Source organism: Wyeomyia smithii, chromosome 3, assembly GCF_029784165.1.
Source record: "Wyeomyia smithii strain HCP4-BCI-WySm-NY-G18 chromosome 3, ASM2978416v1, whole genome shotgun sequence".
Lineage (NCBI taxonomy): Eukaryota > Metazoa > Arthropoda > Insecta > Diptera > Culicidae > Wyeomyia > Wyeomyia smithii.
This window is the reverse complement of record NC_073696.1, coordinates 55,842,642-55,860,624: the sequence shown is the minus strand read 5'-3', so window position 1 is coordinate 55,860,624 and position 17,983 is coordinate 55,842,642. Positions and strand designations below refer to the sequence as shown.

Below are 17,983 nucleotides of genomic sequence, written 5' to 3'. Positions count from 1 at the left end.
ACAAAATAGTAAATGATAAAATACTCAATGGTTAAATTTGACCACTGTCGAAAACAAAAATCTCACCAATAATCGACCCTAGCGTGTACTTGGTCTGCAGCTCCAACGGTAGCGAATCCGGAGAAATCACTCCGTTCAGCACCGTTTCGTCCACACACACGAACGTATCGTTGTGACTCTTGATGGGCATCTTCGGTTTCGGTCCCATCCGGGTGGTGTTGCTTCGCAGCGTCTTTTTGTTGGCCTGGATCGTTTTCCGCTCGTCCGGTTCCAGCTCGAAGTCATCGTTCCCGACCCTCTCGTTACCGTAGGCAAAAAACACGTCCTCCTCAGCGAAGAAATCCGCCAGCTTAAGAACCGGTGACCCCGACACGGTGAACACTTTCCGCACGCAACCGGTATCCAGTTTGACGCATTGCGTGATTGCTGTCAGCACGTGCTCGTACGTTGGACTGTTTCGTTTGTTCAGCAGTAACCGGAGAATCTGGTCAGCAGGAAAAAAGAAATGTAAATATTAATGCAGAGAGTCAAATACCGGTGCAACAAAATAGTTTGTCCCTTATTACGTAATGGCATTAAATCGTGGTCGAGGTAGGTACCTTGCGGGGTTTCACTCCGTTTCTAATTAGGGTTACAATCCTGGGATGGACTACAGAGCTGATTTCTTTGAGAGGCGTTATACCATTAGAGCCGTTTTTAATTGGCGATACTGGACGTATTAGTCTAAAAATTAAATGAATTGGTATCAGAACCGATATTTATTTTGTCACAAAATATCCCACCTAGACAGTCTATTTGTATTTTTATTAGCTGTGTTGGTTGTGTTGTATTCTATTTTCTTGAAACCTTCATTATTACAGGAACATACGTAGCTTTTACCATCTTCGAGGTCTTCAAGCTTATCGACTTTTTTGCCATCGAGCGTGTATATCGTCCGGATGGCGCCCGTTAGTGTTACACTATCTTCTAACAGTCTCGTTAGGTCTTCTGTTAAGCTGTCAAATGACCTACGAATAATTATAAATTAATTGAATTCAAAATAAATTGTGCCTGTTACCACACTAACCTATATCTCTCCCCCGACACCGGTATCGTACTACCGCAGTAGAACCTGTCGCCATTCCGAAAAAACCGTATTCGCTTGGCCTTTTTAGCCGGCGTCCGACTGCTTGAGATCCGTTTCTTAAGGGTGCTGGATTTGTTGTGTGTACCGCTGATCTCCAGGTCAATTAGTTCCTTCTCCAGCTCGGAGTTTGAGCTTGTCCTACTGTTGCTCCGACTCAGCGTCGAAGCTGTGTGATTGCTCACCTCCATTCTTCTTCCAGTTCTACGCAGTCCGAGGGGGTTGTGTTACTCGCTGTTACCAATTTGGTTCCGTAGCGTTGCTCCGTCGTTGTCGGCCCGGATGACCGTGGAGCCACGGTGCCGTCGACTGCAATATAAGAAAGAAAACTAGATAAATATTTTTGTAATTGGAAGTAAGCTACGAAATGGCATCCACAGGAACTACTCCGAGCAAAAAAAAAAAAACCCTAATGAAAAGGCTAATTGTGGTTACTTCCTCTGCTTCCATGAAATTACGGGTATCGAACAATTAGTGAAAGGAGTCGCCGATGCGAAACACCGCTGACTATTTTTCGGTTAGTGAATTTACACTCTAGTTGCTTTCTTTCTCTGGATAGCATATTTCAATTCAGACGTCTGCCGTGCTGGTAGCAAAAGGCAAGTGCTAAATACTGATAACAGGTCATCTGTGCAAATTATAAGAAATGTTCATACTTGAGCCTTGTCCTAAAGATTACGGGGAGGAACAGTTTTAATAGCCGTGACAACTAGAGTAATTAGAGCAAATGTTCAGTCAAGATATTAGGTTGGCAATTGGCTGAACACGTGTGACTTGAGACGTTTTTGTGGCCATCTATTTCTATTCAACAACTCCTATTCCAACCTTTACGAGGTGCCGACCTCGATACAAATAACTTAAGCGGAGATCAGCATTGCTTTCGGACTGGTTGGAAGGTCTCATATGCCCGATCTGCAAAGAAGGCCACCGCCTGGACTGTAGCAATTATCAAGGCATAACTTTTTCCAAATCCGTGTATAAAATGCTCACTTCTATCCTGTTTCACAAACTGAGGCCGTTGTAGGATTTTTTTGTTGGCGAATACCAATCGATCAAACTTGCAGACTCATCATCTATTCATAGACTTTAGGGCAGCGTATGAATCAGTTAAGAGAAATGAGTTATGGCGTATTTTGCTCGAATGTGGTTTTTGATTAGAGATACGTGTCACCCTTGACAATTCCATATTAAACGTCAGGGTATCCGGTGAGGTATCGGACGCTTTCGTGACGTTAAATGGTTTGAAGCAGGGCGATAATTTGTCAAACCTATTGTTCACATTGACAGGTTCTATACGAAGGGCTGACTTGAACAAATAACAGAAGGGTTGTGTACAAAGCTACGACCACAAGTTTTACGCAGAATTACATAAAGCTATTCGTTTTAACACTTATATTGCCGCATTTGATCGTGAAAATTATCGTTTTCTAAAATCGAGAATTCTCTCACCAATGTTTTTTAAGTTCGATATTTTATGCTGTAATTTTCGCAATGATATTCAACGTTGAATCGACGATGTGATATATTCTAAGGATTTTTCTTACAATGCTATAAAATTGGACTCATAATAATCATAATGATTTTGAAATATTTTTAAAACATAAATACATAACATACTGGGATTTTTCATGGTTAAAAGCTCCGAAGTATAAGGCAATTCAAACCTCAATTTCGCACGGACTTCAAGTTATTACAAAAAGGGTTTCCAAAAGACATGCTGTTTCCAAAATAAAACTGTGTAATACGCCTCGGCTACAATGCACATATCTAAATTTATATATCTCGAAGACAATAGCCCGTAGAACATCCAACTTTTACTTTCGCTGTGATATTTCAAAAGAAGAAAATTAGCCTTTAAATTTGCGTGAAAATTCGAAGACGCGAAACGAAACAAACAACTCCAAGTAATCACAAGTGAAAATTTTTCAACACTTGGTCTTTCGAAATTATTGAAAGCGATAGAGAATCAGTTTAGACTTCTGATTAATTATCACTCAAACGATTTTTCCATTCCGGTATATTAGTACAAATTCCTGGAGAAAATGTGATGGCCCTGACAAGATTCAAAATGGCAACTGCGGTTGATTTACAGCCAACAGATTTTAATTCCCAACATCCCAAAAACGCTTGTGTGTCGCCAAAATACGGCAGCTGTTCACTGGATGAAGTTCCGACCAATGCACCTACCACTGATACTGCTACCATTACCGCTGCTAATACCTGCTGTCGCTACTGCTGCTACCCGCTGCTAGGCCTCATCCATTCTCTTGATTTTTGCTTACGTTTCCTCCTCTACCTGTCAAACGGCTGGGAGAACTAGATTTTCTCTCACACAGAGTAAGTAACTAACTACATTTAGTCGTAGAGAATTTAAGTTGCAGAGTTCATTTTCACTTACAATCATCGTGTACGAGGAGAGGTAAACAAATGTTTTCTCTTGCAGTTTAAAAGGGAGCAGTTTCCATTAGCTTCTCAGTTACTAAGTGAGACCAAAGACCAAAGAACAATTCACCATGGGTACGTATTCTGCAGAATGTTCGAATTTACACTGTTTTTGTCACACTCTATAGGGCGATGAGAACAGTAACGTAATTCTCAGATGTTCACTGAGCAATTCATTTCACTTATCTTGCGAATGCGGATGAGCTGTTTACAAGAGCTTCACTGGTCCTATGCTCTATCAAATTAAGAGCGTTTATTCACGAGAGAAACTATTACCACAGACTAACAGACGTAACACTGGACCCTGCCTCCATCGCCACAAAAAAAGTTCACTTTAAATTTCCAATCGTATTACAATCATCGCGCGACAACACCGTATGGACCGCTGTCACGCAATCAGGATGGCCAGCAGATTTCCAATTTCAAATTCCCGGTTTTCCCCGGTTTTCCTGGTTAAAAATTTATGATTTTCCCAGTTTTTGAACGCATAAATATATAAGTTCAACCACGTTTATTCATTGGCAAAATAAATTTGTGAAAGAATTTTGATTTTAATATCATTATTTCATTTCAAAACTTGAAAAAGGGCTTCGGCCAACATCTGTTTGCTGTTGATTTTTCGACTTTTCATGGCTGAGGAATGCAACTTGGCTCATTGTGTGAATCCTAAATGAGGTATTATCTGGTATTATGTTGTGTCTAGTACAAAGGGCACACTTGGGGCTTTTCGAAACGTGTAACGTGCAGAAAATGACATTCTCTCAAAATTTTCATTATTTCACGCAGCTAAACTCGAGATATAATTAAGAATCAATATTTTCACACAAATTTTTAATTTTTTTACCCATTTTTTGGAACAATTTTCTGTCATTTGTGAGTTACATAAATTAATTACTGGTTTAATTAAACTGTTCAACTAAAGCGATATTTGTAACTTTCTGCACTCTCTTGTTTCGGCGTTTTGTAGAGCCGGTAACTGCTTTTTTAAACCTATATAAAGGGTATCGAACGTCTTCGTCAGTGGTTTTCTTCGGCAGGTTTTCTGCAGCAATAATATACAAGAGACTGCCGCAGATGTTCGATACCCTATATATTTTTTCATAAATTTGGAATTTAGCACAAAATTATTTTGACTGCTGCTGAGCTTTGGAAACGACAAATCTTTGGAATCATTTTCATCATTTCAAGCCTTGAGAAATTTCATCATTTTCTTCAAGCTTTATTACGGATTTTGGCCTTATTCGAAGTGTTTATTTGAAAATAAAATATAAAAATTCAAAAAAAAAATTCCACTAATTCTAAATTGAATTTTAAATATGATTGTGGATTTTTTTAAATTCAATTTGTAATCTTTTCTAGCGTTCCGTTTTCTGATTTCTCGTCCGACTAAAATTCAATCTCTTTGAACGTTTCAATTCAATTTCAATTATGAGCTAAATTATGAACAGTCCGTTTTCTTAAGGATCTCTTGAGGCTCAGTTATTGCCTCGACAATACTGGAAGGATTTATTTGATATTACTGTTATCCTTACGTGGTGTTGTTCCAAGTTTATTTTAGACGAATATTTTTTGCTATGGCCCTTATAGTTCATAGTTTTGATTTTTTTATTTAAAAAAATATGTCTTTCTGATTTTGGAGGAGTATGCAAGCAATTTGAGAAAAAAATAAAGACAGGCTCTGCATTTTTAGACCTCTAGAAAACTATTTCATAAATTTTTAATTGAATTTTAAATTATTTCGTTGCTTCTGGTCCGATTCTTTAAAATCATTTCGGAAATTTCTGGCCCCATGACATTTTCTCATGCGGATTTAAGCTTAACCCATTGGAGAAAAATCAGTTTTTACCTCGAACTATGAACTTTAAACACTTATTACTAATCAACTATAGGTACAATGAACACAAATTGTATTGCATATTAAATATCAATCTATTCTCTAACGATACTAAACACTTTCGTCGTGCAAATTTTCAAGTATAATTGTTGAACTCAATTCAAAGTTTGAATGTGAAATGATGCCATAGGGCATAACCCGCCGGGAATGGGTTAGGTTACGATTTTTTTATTTTTGCTTATTTCCGTCGGTCTATTTCCGCCACTATTGTGTCAATCACCGACACACGGGGAGGCGACTCCAACTAGAATTCTAATTAACGACCCGTTGATTAACGGACCGGCGCCAACGGCTTCACTTTCCCGATGGAAGAACCTAGAGATTGATCCAGCGTGGTTGGTGGAGGCGTTACTTGTTTTAGGTTTTAGATATAGCATTTCATAGTCTAGTTTTGCCTATTTCAAGTTAACATATAAAGCATGATTGGAATCATTCTTGACTTCAAAATATTTTTTAGTAATTTAAAGTTTCGTAAGTTTTTTTGGCGATTTGTAACCTTGTTTTTTTGTTTTTGAAAGAATATTTTTACATCAAATATGAATAATTCGGTACATAACTTTGAAACATACTCAGACATAAATGACATCAGACGTTGATCCTGTAAAGTGGTGATTGGACTGTTGGAGTCCTAATCAGTGCGAATGAGAAGGAAGACAAATTAGGAAAAACAATCGCAGCCAACCGTTAGTGTACAGAACAATTGCGGGGATAGCGATCCTATTGACTCAAACGGTCATCTCACTTAGTCGATATTCCAACATATCGTCCCCTTAGTGCTAGAACTAGATAACTCGAAAATTGACGTTTCGAGAAAAACGAGTTTGAAAATTTGACGTATTCTGGTGATGATGATTCAAATGCAATATTAAAGGTTCAGATTTTATGAAACGCATCCATATCGTTTCAGGCCCGTTATAGTAACGTAAAAATCAACAAAAAACCGAATTATTTAGTTTTACTACAAAATACGCTTGTTTTTCGTTGAGATATCTAGTTTTTTAATTGATGAATAACACTTTTTCTTAAAATCGTGTTTCAACGAGTTTTGGATATGTTATAGAGCTCGACGCGATAAATATGATGGCATAATTAACTCAAAATCGACAAATTTCGAGTTATCTAGTTCTAGCATTAAGGGGACGATATGACGACTGGCTTGTTACTCCAGCATCTTACCCCGAGACCAATTAAATGGTTCCTCGAGTCTTCCGGTGTTTGTGAGATGGCAGAAAATGTATAGCGCGTTGAACTAATACAACAGATCCCAGGCATGTATAGTAAATGAAAAATTATGTTTAGAACAAACATGATAAATCTATTGTGCCGTGTCAAATAAATGTTGTGTGAACAAAAAAAAACATGATAAATTTCCCGGTTTAGTATTAATATTCTCGGCTTTTTCCCGATTTTCCCGAATCATTCTCGAATTCCCGGCTTTTTCCCGGTTTTCCAGGTTTTCCCGGTTCACTGACCACCCTGCGCAATCTTATAGCGAATTTCTTTATTCCACCAGCTCACCTCGTTTTGACATGGAAGCGCACTAACTGCTGTCAAAACCCGAACTGAGGAACGAACTCAAAACTCTGTAAGACTTCAATACAACGGCAAATCGAAAAAACACAGACTCTAAAAATTAGTCTGTAAAATTTGCATATTAAGTATTCCTGATGATACTAAAAACTTTGTTTGATGCATGCATGCGTTACAGCAAGAAGACAGTTACACGCTATCAGAAAACGACGCATGTGCGCGTTCTCTGTTTTGAGCGTAGTATTTGTTTCTCCCTCCCAGGTTAGGACCATCCTTAGGAGCGTTTAATGTACGTTTTGAGAGGAACTTTTGCATGTTTCGAATCGTAATGACCTAGCCCATTGTAACCTACATTAATCAAAAAAAAAAGTTGAAAGCTGTGATTGTTTGTTATATGAATTAGAATACAGTGCTTTTTCGCTTTTATCAACAGTCGTTTTTATCACTACTCGCCAAATTCACGCTCGATTTTATCACGGTTCTTTTCGTTTTTATCACGCTTTTTTTTAAAAATAACTTCAAATCAAGAATAATGTACTTCCAGTTGCAGAAAATGTATTTGAAACATAATTTTCATTTGTGCCTTGTGTCCTTGCATGTGTATAATTTTATAAACTTAATTTATTTGATCAATTTTCTGAGGCAACCAAGTGTCATATCTGTTACAAATAGTTTGTGTCATAATTTAGAGAAAAATGAACCGTGAAATACGTATTTCATTGTTTTCGAAGCAAAAATTACGTATTATTCGAGCAGTTGAGAAAGAAGATCTGTTAACAACTTAAAAATCCCTACAGTTCGGTCCTCATAGAGCTTGTTTTAAAAATTACAAAATCTAGCGGTTCCACAATTTCACATAAACAAGCATTAGACTCTGCTAGCTATGCTAAATAATGGGTAGTACAAATCATATTGATATTGCATGTATAATAGCCGTGAGAAAGCCCGCGAAAATTTAATAGAGAAAAATATCGAAAACTAACCTTTTCTTGTTTATTCATTTGTAACTTGAACTTATATTCCATTCAACTATGCAAGTGCAACATTGTACTCAAAATATCATAAATTTCAATTGAATCCAACACAAAAAATTCTATTTTTATCATTTCGCTAAATTCATCATTTTTTTTGACCGTGATAAAATCGAAAAAGGACTGTATTTTAAGAACTGCTATTTGTATACAAATACCAATGAAATGTTTTAGCCGAAACAAAAAAAACGTTTCTGATTACCTTCGCGCATTTGTGTGATCAACATCGGTGAGATAATGAACCCCAATTGAAATTAAGTTGCAGCACGATTCGAAAGGCCCGAATAAAAAATACAAATATAAAGTTGTAGCAATAGGATGTCTCAAAAAAAAACGATGTTGCAAGTTCAGCATCGCAATCAGTTCTCTGACTCAGAGAGCCCATTAAACATCGCAAATAAGTAATTTTGTCTAATTTTTTTTTGAAAAAGGCTTCAAAACACATGTAAAAAAAAAATTCTGTCGAGAACTGAAATGTTCACTGCAAAGCGGAATTTATGACACCTCCCGTCTATTGGTCACCCATCTCTCTTCATTAGAAGATGCACTTTTGAATATCATGAAACTTCTCCACACATACGTTTATGACTATAACCAACATTTGAATCACAATAGAATAGAGATATTGAGTTTTAGTAGCATTTTTGTAAAAATGCTTGGTTTTCCATCACATGTAAAAATGCCAATATCTCAGCTCCCCGGTAAGATATCAAGGATCTTTTTTATGTAAATTTTCGTCATGAATTTAGCTTTGCAGTAAAAGTTTAAATTCTTGACGAAATTTGTTTATGTGTTTTGAAGGATTTTATCTGAAATCTATCAAAAAAAAGATTACTTTTTCGTGATGTTTAATGGTCTCTGTGAGTTAAATAACTGAATGCGATGCTGAACTAAACCATACAAAATATTCAAAAATAACCCTATGAAAAATATACGCAAATATGTGGGAATAGAACAGAACTGCAAAAAATGCAAATAGGTGGTTGTTTTGTATCTTGAAAAAGTCATTTTTTAATGAATCAATTTTGGGCAACCTGTTAACATTTTTTAGAAGGTCGAAATGTTCTACAAAAATACTATAATTAACATTATTACCCAATTCAGGGTTGAGCGTGTTGACTTTTTTTGGGACATCCTACTGTAACAATCAACACCCATCATGAAGAACGTAATTAATCAAAAGACACTTTTTTTTAAGAGGGGGATTTGTTAGTAGCTTAAGTATTTATGATTAATATTAGTAAATAATGAGTATGTGTGTCCAATCACAAATGGTGACTTCTCAACACTGATAGAAATTTGTAATTTTAATTATTAGGATTTGTTTGCTTTCGCAATTAGGACTTATCATTCGTAGGGATTTAAACCTACTTGTCAGGAAAGGGGAAGTAAACTTACAACTAACTCAATTGCTAATTTATTGGCTATAAAGAAAGCTTATCGTAGCAATTTAGGATTGCAACGATTTTTGTCGAAAATTGTTAACAATTTTATTTGACATAGCTTCTAATGGTTCAACACCAGTAAGTCTATGTTATTCGAGTGTACCAAACTAAGGAGGACACTTCAAAATCATTTTCAGAATTTTATTCTGAATCCTTTGGAGCGTTTTCTTCCTTGTTGAACAGCAACTTGACCAGACCGGTACAGCATAAGGCATTGCTGGTCTCAAAGTTTGTTTGTAAATCAAAAGTTTGTTCTTTAAACAAAGTCTAGAATCCTGTTAATGAGAGGATATAAACATCTCGTATATTTGATGCACTTGGCTTGTATACTCTCAATGTGCTCTTTGAAAATAAGTTTTTTATCATAAATTAGTCCCAAGTACTTAACCTTGTCAGACCAACTTAAAATAACCCCATTCATCTTGACAACGTGATTATTGTTCGGCTTGAGGAAAGAAGCCCTAGGATTATGCGAAAAAATTATCATTTGAGTTTTAGAAGCATTGGGAGAGATTTTTCACTTTTGCAAGCAGGAAGAAAAAATATCTAAACTTTTCTGCAATCGACTGCATATGATACGAAGACTTTTTCCTTTTGCGGAAATGCTTGTGTCATCGCAGAACAATGACTTTGTGCATCCTGGAGGCAAATCAGGAAGATCTGAAGTGAATATGTTGTACAGGACTGGACCCAAACTGAACCTTGAGGTACACCTGCTCTGACAGGAAATCTATCAGATTTTGAATTCTGATAGACAACCTGCAGAGTTCGATCAGTAAGATAATTTTTCAAAATTTTGATTAGGAAAATTGGAAAATTAAAAGTTTGCATTTTCGCAATCAAACCTTTATGCCAAACACTGTCGAATGCTTTTTTTATGTCTAAAAGAGCAGCTCCAGTGGAATAACCTTCAGATTTGTTAGCTCGTATCATATTAGTAACTCTGAGCAATTGATGAGTTGTGGAATGCCCATGGCGAAATCCAAACTGTTCATTTGCAACAATTGAATTTGCGTTGATGTGTGACATCATTCGGTTAAGAATAATTCTCTCAAACAGTTTACTTATTGAAGAAAGCAAACTGATTGGTCGATAACTTGAAACTTCAGCTGGGTTCTTATCCGGTTTTAAAATTGGAGGATTTTTTGCATTTTTCCATAATTTGGGAAAATATGAAATTTTGAAGCAGCAATTGAAAATTTTCACTAAAAATTCCATTGTGCTCTCAGGGAGATGTTTGATGAGTATATTAAAGATTCCATCGTCACCAGGTGCTTTCATATTTTTGAAATTTTTAATAATTGATTTAATCTCATTCAAGTTAGTTTCAATTATTTCTGCAGGTAAAAAATTCTGGGAAGAAATTAAATCAAATTGACGTGTGACTTCATTTTCAATTGGACTCACAAAATTCAAATTTGAGTTATGAACACTCTCAAACTGCTGAGCAACTCTTTGAGCCTTTTGTTCATTGGATACAAGAAAACGTTCACCATCTTTTAAAACTGGAATCTGCTTTGAAGGTTTCTTAAGAATCTTCGACAGCTTCCAAAAAGGTTTTGAATATGGTTTCAATTTTTCAACTTTAGTCTCAAAATTTTGATTTCTCAGAAGAGTAAATCTATATTTAATCTCTTTCTGTAAATCTTTATAAATAGTTTTAAAAACAGGGTCACGAGAACGTTGATATTGACGTCTGCGGACATTTTTCAAACGAATTAGAAGTTGAAGATTTTCGTCAATTATTGGTGAATCAAATTTCACTTGAGCCTTTGGAACAGAATAATACCTGGCATCAACAATTGCACATTTTAATGCTTCCAAAGCGGAATCAATATTCACTTCGTTTTGCAAATCAAGCTCATTATTGAAATTTCTCTCAATATGAGTTTTGTATCTTTCCCAATAAGCCTTGTTATAATTAAAAACAGAGCTCATAGGGTTTAAAACTGATTCATGTGATAAAGAAAAAGTTATTGGAAGATGGTCAGAATCAAAGTCAGAATGTGTGATCAAATCACTACATACATGACTTTGATCTGTTAGCACCAAATCAATTGTTGAAGGGTTTCTTACGGAAGAAAAGCATGTAGCACTATTCGGGGACAAAATAGAATAGTAACCTGAAGAACAATCATTGAATAAAATTTTGCCATTGGAATTACTTTGAGAATTATTCCATGAACGATGTTTAGCGTTAAAATCGCCGATTTTAAAAAAAATCGAACGATTTCTGGTGAGTTTTTGTAAATCACCTCTAAAATAATTTTTGTGCTCGCGTGTGCATTGAAATGGTAAATATGCTGCGGCAATAAATAAAATCCCAAGTTCAGTTTGAACTTCAATTCCCAAAGTTTCAATAACTTTCGTCTAAAGCTGGGGAAGAGCACGATGTTTGATTCGGCGATGAATAACAATTGCAACTCCACCGCCGGAACCCTGAATCCTATCATATCTATGAACCACGTAATTGGGATCGTATTTTAATTTTATGTTAAGTTTCAAAAATGTTTCAGTAACGATTGCAATATGCACATTAGTTACTGTTAAAAAATTAAAAAGCTCATTCTCATTGGCCTTCAATGAGCGAGCATTCCAATTTAAAATTTTATTCTTTTTTTTTTAAATCATTGCTAAATTTTAAATTAGAAACAATTTTAATAGTAAAATTTGTGCTTATTTGAATGGCATCAAACATTGATTTTGCCTGCAACATGGCGTTCATAAGATCGAACATTGCCTGTTGCAAAAAAGAAAGTTTACCTGCCGTAATAGGCCACAGGCAGTTGACATTAGAAAAAATATTTTCGGCAGCAATATTAGCTGGAGTAAAAGGTGTACAATTATTTTCTAGCGTGTTTTGCTTACCCATATTAACGGTCATTTTCGAACTACCAACACTAGGCGGTATGATGTTCGGACTACCTGTAACCTGTGCATAAGTTAAACGGGTATACAAAGGAGTAGGTAAACTATGCGTCACTGGTACGCTTGAAGAATTTTGTTTTGAAGTTGGTTTTAATTGAGAAATTGAATTTTGTTTACCTTGCCTTAACAATTGCTAAACGGACTGGGCATTGATAAAAATTTGACATATGGTTGCCGTTACAATTCGCACAGCGAAAATTTTTACTCTCTTTCACAGGACATGTGTCCTTTTTGTGAGAAGAGTCTCCACAATTAAGACATTTTTGGTTAATGTTACAGAATTTGGAACCATGGCAATAACGTTGGCAAGTACGGCATTGGGTGATATGCTTTTCTCCTCCGCAATACTTCCTATAAATTTCCCACTTTACACGCACATTATACAAAGCAATTGCTTTTTCAAAAAAATTCAAGTTGTTAACCTCATTGCGGTTAAAATGAATTAAATAATTAACAAGGGAAATTCCAGTTCTCTGACTGTTATCGCCTCGTGATTTTTGTTTCATTAGAATTACTTGGGTAGGGGCTATGCCAAGTAATTCTGTTAAAGTAGGTTTGATCTCATCAACGGTTTGATCGTTGGTGAGACCTTTCAATACGACCTTGAACGGCTTGGCGCTCTTCGTGTCATATGTAAAAAATTTATACATCTTTTCAGTTAAATACTGAATAAGACGATTACTACCCTTTATAGAGTCGGCTAATAAGCGGCATTCGCCCCTACGACCAATTTGATAGGTAACTTTAACGTCACAAACAAACGTTGAAAGTTCCTTTTTGAAAATATTGAATTCAGAAGAAATAGTTACCACAATAGGTGAAACTTTTTCCTTTTTTAAAGAATTGACATTTTGTATAATTTCATTACTCATAACTTCCATTTCACCAGCTTTTTGCTCAGGCAAAATATCAAAAGGATTGTCACTACAGACACTCGAAGTGTCAGAAAGAGATGCCTCTCTTTTCCTCCCCGCAGCGATGCGAGGTTTCTTTTTCCGTCAGCCATTTCAGGTGATACGAAAAAAGTGAAAACAAATGTTAAATTCAAAAGTAGGTAGTCTTGAGAAAGACTGATGGGAAATAACTCTCAGGTAGTCTTTAAAAGACACACTGACAAAACACAAACTTTGATGCTATAGGCAGTCAAAGACCAGTCCACAAGCAACCGAAAAAAACGTCTGATCTGTAGGACAGTTCAAGACGCACTGCAAGACACTTTTTATATGCCAACTTACGGTTATATAAAACGTTTCGATATACATCATAATGAATTCCTGGAATGGGTCATGCAAAGCCACCAATGAGTCAACAAATTGGAGCTCTGCTTCAAACGCCAACCCAACTGTTAATTCATAGAATACGCCATTAGCACAAATTGCGAAAAGGCTATAACCTTTATCAGCCAAAAATTTTCGGTGGGCAAGGTTTGTAGAGTCACATTCACAGCCTCCGGTCAAATTGAACGTTTGTTTAAACTAGACATTTCTGGAGAGATAAGCATAAAGCTTAGGTAGATATAAGTTGAAGCAGAGACAACGGCAAGTAAATCCAGGCTACAGCTACCGAATGTGTCATTCCTGGTGATAACAACCTGGAGCTTATTAGTGGTACATCTACTTCCTTGCCATCTACCCTTGAATGGAAGTGTCTTATCTATGTAGGTATTTGTCTCAGTGCGGTATCATCTCTGCAAACGCTTGAATCAACAAAGTAATAGTCGTACATTAGACGGGTTCAAAATTACTAGTGTACTAGGTTTTGTACGGAACTTCGATTGTTATCGGATGGTTGTATAACTTCAGCAGAGTAAATATAGTAACTTTTCAAAATAAGGAAAGCAGTTTACTGGCTCTTTTTTCGCGCCATTTCCTTGTCTGGGAAACAAACCAATCGCGCGCTTGTACAAAGTTGCAGAGCAATTTTCAAAGCCATAACCTGATTATTGCTAGCTGCTGCTATTACTGCCTCCTTTTGCTCAGTGAGTTTTATATTGTGCTGCATTAGAGATGAGCTATTCATGCTGCGAAGAGCGAAAGACTATGCTTGTGGTATGGTGCATAAAAATATTTCATCACTGAAATCATCTGTCGACATAATAAGATCAACCGAGTGAGAGTCATACAAGTTTCTCTCCTTTGTGAATCTGTTTTAATGCTTTAGTGCTATTATCTTTATTTGTTTATGAACTAAAAATAATGATTACATTGTACTCAACCAGTTGGTGGTGAGATTTGCCGATTTGATAGCGAAATTTTGCTCAGCTTTTAAAGTGTAAAGTTAGGGGGTTTTGCACAAATGAGGTCTATAGATTTGGTAACATCTTCTCAGGTAATGAAATAATCAAATATTCTTTCAACTTTTGACGGAATCTTACTCTAAAATCACACTCAGCATTATCACAGTTTCGAAAAAGAAGCAAGCATATACAATAAGGAAACCGTCATGCGGTAAATCAACACACTGCTGGTTTCCGCTATGCAATTATTACGATATAAAAAGCCACTGCTTGATGTGTCTAACCGAACGTGTGCGTGAAAGCAAATCCGATCAGCATTATTTATCTCGGATTGGTTGTTCGTTCAGCTGGTGGCCAGCTACCACCACCGGGAGCGGCGTTTGCTTTCTCGCTGTTGGCCGAGAGTTTTTTTTCTTTTTTATCACCTTCGGCCATAATTTATAGCGATTATTATTGTGCAACTTAGACAATAGCATGAATATTAACATTGCTTTATGTAAGAAATTGTTTATCAGCGTGTCATTAGATTAGGTTTATTTGAATAAAAGAGGCAAATAATTTGAACACAAGTTGAAATGTTTGGAACGAATCAAGATGATTTGTTGATAAACTCCTGAACGAAACATAGAGATCAAAAAAACGGAAGACTGGTGAAACTGGTTAACCCACTAACGAGATTTTTGCCTTTTTACTCCGATTGAGTTTTAGAGTTACTGATGTTGCTCCCAATTCGTTCCGCGCGCTTTTCTTCGTGGTTGAAGACAGTAACGGTATGTTGTTTACTGTTGATTTCATTTTGCTGTTTTCATCACCAGTGAGTAGAAAGTGAGATTTTACTATCATCATGTATGTACGCATGTACGAATGCAGCGACGCCATGATTCATGACGTTAAACATGTAGCTTCAGAGCGTTCTGTTTTACTAAGTACCGCCAGATGAAAAGTCATAATCAAGTGTTAATGTGGGTCACGGCTATCTATTGTGTTGTGAAAGAAGGTGTGTCTTTAGCTGTTTCAGAAACTTGTTGGTGTCAATTAGTGATTCGCTATACTTACGAAGAAAACATGAGCTCATCTTGAAAAGATATTAGACTGTCTACTATTCGGGGCAAACTGATGAGTTCTATTAGCTGGCTTTGTTCAGGACGTCACAAAAAAAAAACGAAACGCGAAAAATGAATCGCTATTTTTAGCCATAAATGTCCTCCGCTGTGTCATTTACGTATATACACATTTCCCTTGTTTAACCTATATGTACATATCACAGTTTCCCGGCAGTGAATGTAGAGAAAAATTGAGCTAAAGTCAACACCGCAAACCTGTCCCAAAGCAACAGGACGAAGCAATTCATGCTACTTTCGGTTCAATGACCCTTTTCGCCATACTTTCAGCTCTCTTTCGGGTTTCAAAAAAGGCGGGGGTGTTGTGAAGGGGGAGAAAAACCAACAAACAAAACGGACGAACAACCCAGTACTGGACCGGCATATAACCATTTTGCGTGTTCGCTGAATCTGTGCTAAGTATATGCCTGTCCTGCCTCGATGTAACCGTTCTAGTCGCAGTGCGGCCTTCGAACGAATGGAAATACTGTAAGCAATGACAACTTTTCATGACATCTGACACTGCCGGCGGGGTAGTCTATGGTGTTTCAGTGCGAAACCATAGTTTGGCTTGGGGAAATACACTTTTTGTAGAGTAGTGATATAAAGAAGGCAAACTTCTCAATATTTTTGTTTTTCTGACCTTCCAGGTACTGTTGAAGTACGTTAGCGGTCTCTTGGTTGATAAAATTTCAAATTTCAAACTGAACAAAAAATAAAGTTGATAAATATATAATTTATTCGAATCAGACAAAAAATACAGAAAAAGCACAAAAGAATCGAAAGGAGGAAAAGAATTTAAACATAATGTACATTTTACAGTTCTAATGTCTGCAGCAATAACCTGAGAAAAGCTAAATAAAAACTATGTTTAGTGTCATTTTGTTGAAAATATCTGAGTTATGTGGAAAAACTGGTAAAAATTCAGAAATTATAGAAACATGATTTAGTAAGTTTTGACGTAGAGCTACGTCGTTCAAGAAGTTCGGCTACATAGGGATGTAAAATGAAAATCTAAAACCAGACAAAAGTGAAAAATGTGTCCAGTTTTAAATACTAACAAATCGGTTTGTTTTCGATGAAGTTCCTTCGTTCTTGCAGCAATCGATAGAAAAATCCTCCATGCATCCGCCCAAATGCAGAAAATTTAAAACGCAAAAATTGATCTCTGATTGTTCGTTTCTCAAGGCGACATCTATAAATTGCAAAGCAAAGCAAAGCCTTGGTGCTACATTCCGATTCGGAATTTGAACTTCTGTTTGTTATACACAGACTTCGCAGCCAACTGTTAAGTGTACAGGACAATTGCGGGGCTAGCGCTGCGATCCTACTGACACTAACAGTCTCTCCCGAACCGAGACTCGAACCTTCGACGACTGGCTTGTTAGGCCAGCATCGTACCTCGAGACCATCTGGGAGATATCTATAAATTACGTAACGCAAAAAACCCAAATTTTGGACCCCCACCCCCCATATGTAACGAAACGTAACGCCAAAAATTGCGGTACACTGTTGAAGGATTTACTCGACAAAAATGCTCGTTTTTGAAGAGTATTTCCGGAGATTTTTTGTTACGTAATGCTGAACTCACCTCCCACCATCCCATGTGTAACAAATCGTAACGCTCAAGGAAACCCCCCTAAGCACGGTCCACAAAATTGTAGAGCTAGTAAATCGGGAATGTACTATTTGGTCTATATGAGAGCCTGCTTTAGCCTGAACTAGTAGTGCTGGACAGCGACTACGACAGTCTTTATTTAGCAGCAGCAGTGGCAGCGGATAGCAGCCGCCGTAGTGGCAGGGCCAGCTGGTGCCTCTAGTAGAAAACTGTCTTTGTGCGGTAGTAGGCAGCATCAGTAATAAGTACATCAGCCGGCACTTTCTCGAATGAAAATTTGTCCTATTTCGACAACACACAAACGTTCTGGGACACTGGCAATCAAAATATGTGGGTCATCAAATTTTCAGTGTGAAAACAGCTTTCCAATGTGTTTCAGAAGAATACTTTTTTCCACTGTCGGGAAGAGCACAGAGGTGCGATCCGATATTGAATTGAACAACAAATTGTCCTTTGGAGGACAAATTAGATACCTAATTGAAGAGTTTATATCTTCGGGTACCAGTAGCAGTAGTGGTGGTGACAGCTCAGCGGTAGGTGTGGCGGCACTTCCCTAAGTTAAAAGTTGTTCTTATACGGTAGCGTCAACACCGCCGGTAGGTGCATTTGCTAACACTTCCTCCAGTGAAACGCTCT

General features: G+C 36.9%; 1 protein-coding gene across 3 annotated transcripts in view; it reads right to left on the bottom strand.

The window, feature by feature from the left end:
• LOC129730259 (serine/threonine-protein kinase GL21140) overlaps window positions 1-17,983 on the bottom strand; it is a 61,113-nt gene that overhangs the window by 4,087 nt on the left and 39,043 nt on the right. For all 3 annotated transcript variants that reach the window (XM_055689437.1, XM_055689440.1, XM_055689439.1), the window contains exons 2-5: window positions 1,067-1,432; window positions 783-1,007; window positions 600-723; window positions 67-484 (exon numbers count right to left, since the gene is read on the bottom strand). In XM_055689437.1, the coding sequence (XP_055545412.1) occupies window positions 67-484; window positions 600-723; window positions 783-1,007; window positions 1,067-1,314 (1,015 nt within the window). In that variant the 5' untranslated portion in view covers window positions 1,315-1,432. The remainder of the gene's footprint in view (window positions 1-66; window positions 485-599; window positions 724-782; window positions 1,008-1,066; window positions 1,433-17,983) is intronic.